At 42.2% G+C, this 8,148-nt stretch overlaps 2 protein-coding genes across 2 annotated transcripts in view; both read right to left on the minus strand.

The window, feature by feature from the left end:
• Positions 1-8,148, minus strand: part of gan (gigaxonin) — a 322,832-nt gene that overhangs the window by 112,226 nt on the left and 202,458 nt on the right. The gene's annotated exons all lie outside the window — the stretch shown is intronic.
• Positions 4,990-8,148, minus strand: part of si:dkey-238o13.4 (uncharacterized protein LOC560780 homolog) — a 4,394-nt gene continuing 1,235 nt past the window's right edge. The window contains exons 2-4 of the mRNA XM_034879803.1: positions 7,693-7,891; positions 6,934-7,058; positions 4,990-5,639 (exon numbers count right to left, since the gene is read on the minus strand). Of these exons, the coding sequence (XP_034735694.1) occupies positions 5,463-5,639; positions 6,934-7,058; positions 7,693-7,891 (501 nt within the window). The 3' untranslated portion in view covers positions 4,990-5,462. The remainder of the gene's footprint in view (positions 5,640-6,933; positions 7,059-7,692; positions 7,892-8,148) is intronic.

Here is an 8,148-nt window from a genome sequence, read left to right on the forward strand (position 1 = left end):
TGTGTGTGTGTGTGTGTGTGTGTGTGTGTGTGTGTGTGTGTGTGTGTGTGTGTGTGCGTGCCACAAGGCATTTATCTTCTAATCCCAAGTTTCGAAATCCCCAAACTCCAAAGGAAAGCTTACCGGTAAACCCATTTTCACAGCTGATTTTTGCCAAGTTCCAAATGCTTCCCTTTACGCTGCAATTGCCCCAAATCCACCATAGAATGGGAGCCATATGGCAACCAATTTATTTGGAAATGAATATGGTAAATCTTGAGAAAACGATCAGACGTATGGTTTCAAAGAGACTGTCATGTTGATTAGACGTGATTGGAGGACCTTGTTAGCTGATATTTGACATTTTCTATAAAGTCCTTCAAGCTGTTTGGTTTTAAGCAAATGCAGAGTCAGTGTTTACCTGAAAGGGCCTGGTGGTGTTCTTGCATTTTTTTAAGCCGGTTGTAGATCATGTTGTCCTGAGTGACCGTTCTCTAAAGCATGCAGATTTTTAACTTGCTTTTAAGTCTTGAGTGTGCATTCATCCCTTCCAGGCAGCTTTTGGTTTCTATTCATTTTACCAACGTGTACAAATAATCACTGGAAACTTTACAGTTTGGAATCGGTCCCTATTTGTGTCCAAGTCTTGTTATGGTTGCAGTACTACAGTTAAAGCCTCAAAATGAATTGAAAGTTTCTTTGTGGCACATTCTTGTTCCCCAGATAATTACAGACAGGGAATTAACTTGTACTTAATGTGTAATAAATAGGCGGCTAAAATATACAAACATATTCTTGGTATGTGTTTTGAAGACACACCTGAAGCAGACATGGATCCAGTGTCACAGCCGGAAAAAAGTAGTTTTTGAAATTGTCGTTTGTTTGCTTATATTTTAATATTTTATTTTCCATGGGTCCAAAAGATGTGAAAAGATGTCCCAAGAACTGTTTCGAACTTAAGAACTGTTAAGAACAAAGTTATGTCAATATAACTGTTTTACTGTGAAATGTTGGGAATATGTGACTGGTGAATGTGTGTTTGAGAGATGGTTCAATAAAGAGAGCAATATTTAAATCATGTAATGTGTGTGTTGTGGTCTGACTCGTTATGTGACATTCTCAGGCTCTTCTGCCGACACAACATCGAAAAAAAAAAAAAAATTATAATATAGAAAGAGACACACACACGGTATAATGGAATGGGAGTACCGTTAATGTAATTAAATACATCTGTGCAGCTATGACATGTTACATTTTCTCCTGTGAAAAGGGCATATGGGTCGCTTAAATTTAAAAAAAAATCTTAGTTGTCTAGTTTCATTTTCAATTAAATGTACTGTAAAAAATCTATTCAAACAATTCAATAGAAAAAAGAAGCAGTACCTTCCTCCTGACACCCAGTACGAAGGTGCTGATGTGACATGTTTTTGTGTTTGTTTTGTGAGGGTGTCTCTGTGGGGATGCTGCAGGATGCTGGGATGGGCACATGGCTGAATAGCAGCAGAAGCCTGGGAACTTGAAGAAATAACAACATGCCGCTGGGAATCAGTCAGAGCACCACCAGAAGCCACAGCCCCGCCGTCGTCCTCCTCTTGCTGGCGTTCTCTTGCTCTTTCTCTTCATGAGTGTTCTTTTTCCGTCTCACTGAGTGTTCTTTTTGTCCCCTTCCAGGTCACTTATCTTGCCGCCCCCATACCGATTGAACTGCAGTTTCAGAGTTCCTTGAGTCATTCCAGGTCTGTGGGGTCATCTCCTCCTGCTACAGGTTTAAATAACTAGCCATACTGCGCAGTTTCAGGGCTCTTTACAAGTAAAAGGAATTATCAGTTCACTACTTTTCTTGAAAAAAGGTGGTTTATTTCATTTTATGGCATTTGAAACAAAAGTTGCCAAAAGAACAACAGAAAAAACATAAAAAGCATGTGGAAAAAAGAAACACAGAAAGAAATTGATGAAATTGATGAGAAGTGTCTACAGGAAGACAACACATTACTGCTTAAAAAAAGCTATTTTTTGTTTAACTTTTTGTCCTGAAAGAAATGGAAATCCTAGTGAAAGAAACAAGTGTTCCTCCTAATATGAGAGGGGTGGTAAAAATGTTGTCACACTTTACAAGACCACATTTTGAACCAATTAGTCTATAGTTGGTTAACTGTGTGTGACATGCTGGCACACAGCTGTGTGTGTTTTACTGCAGTGTCAGGGACTGGGGGACACACCCTGGCGGAGATGGCGTGCCTCGAGAGTTCCGACCTCAAAGCTGGACGCTGATAAGTCACGAGCCACTGGAGTGTACAAACCTTTGTATATCAATCATTTCCAAAGCAGCCAGCATGCAGGCAGCTGTCACTAAAAAGATACTCAGGGTTCCAGCACCTAAGCCAAATCATTATAAAATCCAGGTGGGCATCAAAACTAACTAAATTACAGATTTTCTCAGATCTAATGATTGTAGTTGGTCCCCAGTGGATTTGTTTAGCAGGTTTTGTCTTAAAGCCTTTTTATGTTTAAGATGTTTTGGGCATTTTAGCCTTTAATAGACTGGACAGCTGTAGACAGGAAAGGGGGAGAGAGAGTCCTAAATGCATATCAAATGGCTTATTGTTTTTATTGAAAATCATAACATTTTTTAAGGTGAGGACCACTAAACCTCCCGCCAAGTATGTGCACCTCAGTCTTCCACAGACGTAGGGAAACCCTGGAGACTGACTACCTTTCTGTCTCCTTTGTCCACAATGCTGTGACTCCTATTGGCTCTCCAGGCCAGGGGAAGGTGATAGCTCGTTGCTTTCTCACGAAGGACCGAGCGCCGTCACTGCCAAGATCACAACTCTGGTTTCAAATTTGAATCCGTCTGGTCTCAGCCACTCAAGTTTTTAATTAAAACCAGAAGGACCTTTTGACTGTTACACTGCTCTTCCTTATTCGCTGCTATCATGTGCGTATTCTAACAAAAACGTCTTTCATTAGGTAGAGGGCAGGGCCCACTTAATACTGCTAAGACATTAAAAACTTAAAATATAAACCTAAGCAACTCTTTCAGCTGCACGGCTTCTGGCAATCCTTCTCTTGTGTACCCTCGGCTATAGCTCCTCGTGATCCCCCCCATCAGACATTTCCAGGATAAAGCCTGACACGTCCCTTTCCGTCTATTCTCACAAACCCTTCGCTTTGGGAAACAACTAACTTCGAGCTAGCAAAACTACATGATGAAAATATGAAGTGTCAAAGAAATTTGGATGGTGCAACAGGGCAGGCCTGCTTGGCTCTTTCAGGAAATGATTCACAAAGAATATGTTTACAGCATTTCCTCTCTAACTGGGACATTTTGGGACTGGATGTTATGGTTTGGGTGTTTTGTCTTATTGTGGTAGTCTGTTTTCCTGTCTTGTCTTATTATGGTAGTCTGTCTTCCCTGTATTCTGGATTCTGCCCGCTGCTTTTTTGTTTAATAAGTGATCAAGCTCATCATTCTTTGGCTGCTCTTTCTCCATTTGGGGCCAACCTCCAGTGGCGTCTGTAACACTAATGCTGTCAGACGTTTAGGTTGGGACCTGACCAACAGACATCTCAAGGGCCACGCTGCTGGCGTGACTAAAATGAATCTACATTTCCACATTATTCTTTTGGCTAACCCTGCTTTTTCTTATCAATGCCAATGTTTAACCTTATTTTCTCTAATTTCACTTAATCTGCTCACCCACATGTCCTTTCTCTTTAGAAGGTCGTGGCCCCTCGTTCCTCCTAAACAAAAGCCAGTTTTCTTTTCCTATTTGAGTGAGCTGAGTCATCTTCAGAAGGTGAACATGGCCGTTGTGTGGGTGTGTTTGACCATTTCCTCTTTCAGGGGGAGAGAAAGGAAGGGAGAGAGCGGGGCCCGGTAGGTTCTGCCTCGCCGTTTAATTCTCATTTGGCCTAATTGAGCTGTCAGCCGATCAGTTCAAAACAAAAACTGTGACTGATGACTAAATGTATCCCAGAGCGTCAGTAAAGGCATCTTCATTGGCAGGGCAAATTAACATTCTAGTTGTGGAAGCATGTATGCATTACCGGGACAGTAAACAATACCACACCCCCCTTCAGACTGCCGGGGCCCCCAACCTTCTGTTTAGTTTATCTAAGGCTGGTTAGTTTCTATGAAGACATGGCCCAAATACCGGGCGGCAGATAAAGGGGCCCATGGGGGGTCGGTGCTGGTGCTTGAGAACGGGACAGAGAGTCACGCTAGGGGGGGGGGTGTACTGTAAATGTGTCAAACCCGCCCCACCCCGAAGATCAACACAGGATAAAAGATGTGGCACATATATTTTTTATTGGTACGTGGTAAGTGCTTGACAAATTGTCTGAAAGGGGGTGCAGAGGTGACAAAACTCTTTTTTTCATTCTTCACATTTTATTCTAATTACTTGGGTCATGTTTTTGTGTCTGCAGCCCAGTGCAGCACCATGAAGGTCTTCGAGGAGAGACTGCAGGAATGGGTGTGCAGTCGTCCCAATTCATGAAGCTACACTACCGTTGCCAAACTTTCCTAATGTGTCCACCACTTCGCAAACATTTCAAGTCTGAAACCGGGGGCTAAAACATGTCAAATACTAAACATATAAACATAAATCCTAATCATATCAGGACATGACGTGTAAGTACAGTATTGCCTTTCCTCTTTAACCATCTTGCACTTTTAGCCATATGTCCAGATGTTAAAGATTCCATGTGGAGTTGTCATGTAAGCTTTCTGTAAGCCTAACAAACATGTTGAATACCATTTCCCTCTTCATTAAACATCTGCAGTCAGTTTTTGTCTTAAAACCTGCATTATTTACATACTTTTTTGCTAGCTAGCAATCTTCTCCCTTGATTTTTGCTTGGGCGTTGCTATGTTTATGAGCAGTTCCCGCCACCAACTGCCAATCATTGGAAGATTATGAAGTGGTTGTGTTAGGCGTGCTGATACAGAACATTGCTCCATAGCTCCACAGGGTACCTTTAATTCCAGGTGTGTAGACCTACAACCAAACAGCCTCTGGGGAACTTGAAATCCCTCCTTCCTGTGCTTTCAATCTTCACCTGCTCTGTCCAATGGGTTGGGCCTAAGAGGTCTAGTTTCATACCAAGTGTATTAGGTAGGTCCATGTAGTAAAGGTGGGATTACATTGGGTATCATGCCTCCCAACAATGTGGAAGACAGAACAGAATAGTGTGATATTGGTACAGAAGCAGGCAACAATGAGAAGGTGATTATTTCAAATCCGGTGCAATTTTTTAACAGACATATCACACATAACACAAACAGTTAACAGTCTGAGAACAGGTGGCTGATTATACAGAGTTGGAACAACAGACAATTCACATAAAGTTGGGCATGGATGGGGTACAGACTTGTGGGAGAAGAAAACATAGGAACCAAAGACATTTCAAACGTGTTTCTGGAGAGTTCAGTAAGAGTAGGAGCAGAAGATGTAGTGCTGGAGCAAGGCCTTCCCAGTCTAAAGGTTCCTCTCCAGAAGGACCGTTTTTAAGTCTGCAGGACAGTTGACGGTGAAGACGGTGTGGGAGGTGTTTCGTCTTTCCACAAGGGTGGCAACCGCCTCGCCCAGATCCAGGTGGTTCAGGTAACCAGGTGTCATGCGCTCTGGAGTGGCTACACCTGCGTCGATCTTCACCTGCCAGAACCAATCAAAAAAGGGAGACGGGTGAAGAGAGAGGGGAGGATACACGCAAGGGTGGGTTAGAGATGACAGGAAGGATATGAAGGAGCAGGCTGTTCTTATGAACCATTCATACAAATAACTACAAATGGTCATTTGTATGCATTCCATCACAGTGACATGCACATAATGTTACTGTTTTTGCCCTTTTTTGGAAAAAGACGATATTCTGACTAAGCAGTTTACACTGTTTACTACCGGTGGCGTACTTGTTGGACCGTGTTAACACCGCGTCCCTCTTTCATTCTGTCAACCAGCGTCTTGTAAAGGTCAGCGTAGCGATGTGCGGCATAGCCCAAAACCTGATGATATCCAAGTGTTTAATGTTTAAAGGAAGCTGTGTTTCTCCTTCTTATCGGGTCTGCAGCCCTGCACACTGTCGGCTGGTTGGTTTGGAGTGGATGGTTGGAAGTCTGAGCGTCAGAGTGGCTACTTAAAGGGATCCGTGTTTGAATCCAAACCACTACGCGTAACCAGTCGTTTTTGGGACCTCTCGGTTACCTTTCGTCGGTTAAACAAAACTGCAATGGCCGCTGAAAGGACCATCCCCTCACGGCACCCTGTTGCTGGCTCACAGTCACCTTTTCTTGGCGAAATGTAACTGTAAAGACCACTAAACTTAACCCCCGGGTCATGTGATCGGTCATCACATGACCAGTTAGCAGTTGTCGTAATTTCATATATTAGATCAGAAATCTTTTACATCTCTGCAGATAAATACCGTTCCACTGAAGTAAAGTAAAACTAGGGCCATCATGAAATCAAATGAAATACCTTTTTAGTCCTTTTTGGTTTATGATTGGATTTTCTCACAGGAGAACACAGGACAAATTATTTACAGAGCACATATGTATTAGATTGATCATTTTCTGATTTCCAAAAAAGATGACATTCGGCCGGCCTCGAAACAAGAATTCAGACAGGCTTCTCAGAGGTTAATGAACATGCTTTATTATGCCTCAATGGTATAAAAATAAATATAAATAAATTATGTAACAACCTGTAACAAAATAATTGTCAAATAAATATGAAAAAATGTTCTAAATATGAGGATGTTTGGTCACCCTAATATGTATACTGAAGCTAATGAAATAAATACAATTTAATTTCCAATCCTTTACAACTTTCATGTGAAAGACAAGTGTCATGTTTAAAACGGGCCTGAACAGGATATTGCCACTCTGAGCCACACATCAGGTTAGGCAGGTCTCTTCTATCAGCTGTGCTGTATGGTTCATTGCAGTCTCACCTGGTTGAGTTTGCAGGGCACCTGAGGATACTCCTCTCGTAGGACCTGGCAGAAGGCCAGGGTGCTGGCAGAGCCTACCGTCAGGAAGCCCGTCCCAGGCATCAGCAACTTATCCCCTGCTCCTCCTGGGCACAACGGAAACTCCTGGTTACCGAACCGCGCATCTCTACAAGTCTTGTATGATTTTGACACTAATCAAAATCATACAACCCTTGTGTTGTCTTCCCATCGACCGTGCACTTGTTCTCCTCCCGGGTCAAAAGTTCTCTGTTTATACCGCATAAAATAATCCAAGTCTGTGTCTCTGGTCCACCTTCTTAGCCAACTCCTCTACAACATGTTAACACTAGTTTTACACTTCTTTTTGGAATTCATGGTCAATTAAACTTTATATTCATCATTTCTGAGTTAAAGAAACTGAAATGATGAATTATTTTGACTAGTAGGTTCAGTGTAACGTATGTTGATGGATTATCACAAAATAAAAATTCTCTTAATGAAGAGGGAATATCTTGTATTGTGGACAAAACAAGACTTTGAGGACGTCATCTTGGAATTTGGGAAATAAGAACACATTTCCCACCATTTCTGACACTTCATAAACCAAACAACTACTCAAACTGCTCATTTTGGCTTCTGTATTTAGAACAACCAAACAGCGGTTGAGTTTTTATTGTTTCTCACAGGCACCAATGAGAACCTCCTACACCCCTTTACATGAATTAGACAGACCTGTGCTAATAGAAATAAAGCAATCACCTGTTATGAATGTGTAAGTACAGTCGGAGTCGTCCCTCACCAAGGGGAAGAAGGCCTTCCAAGACACAAATGTGCTGAAAAGTAATGTCTCAATTACCTGCAGAGTTGACAGGAGATGAAACGTGAAATAATCAGACAAGAAATGTCCTTCTTGTAGCAGAGGAAAAGACTCTGCAACAACATTCAGACACGATGTAGTCTATGTACATAATGTTCCCCTTTTGGGATTGTTCAAGTGCCGCCAGATATTGCACCGAATATCTTTTCACTAGATGTCCGCCCTTGTCCTCTGTCTCTGTGTTGGCGTTCTAACCTTCGTCCCCGTCCTCTGTCTCTGTGTTGGCATTCTAACCTCTGGTGGATGTCTGAGGACTATGATTACCTGGTCCTCAGATCTCTGCAGGGTAAATCCAGACAGCTAGCTGGACTATCTGTCCAATCTGAGGACTATGGTTA

The sequence above is a fragment of the Etheostoma cragini genome, chromosome 8 (assembly GCF_013103735.1).
Source record: "Etheostoma cragini isolate CJK2018 chromosome 8, CSU_Ecrag_1.0, whole genome shotgun sequence".
In the NCBI taxonomy this organism is placed as follows: Eukaryota; Metazoa; Chordata; class Actinopteri; order Perciformes; family Percidae; genus Etheostoma; species Etheostoma cragini.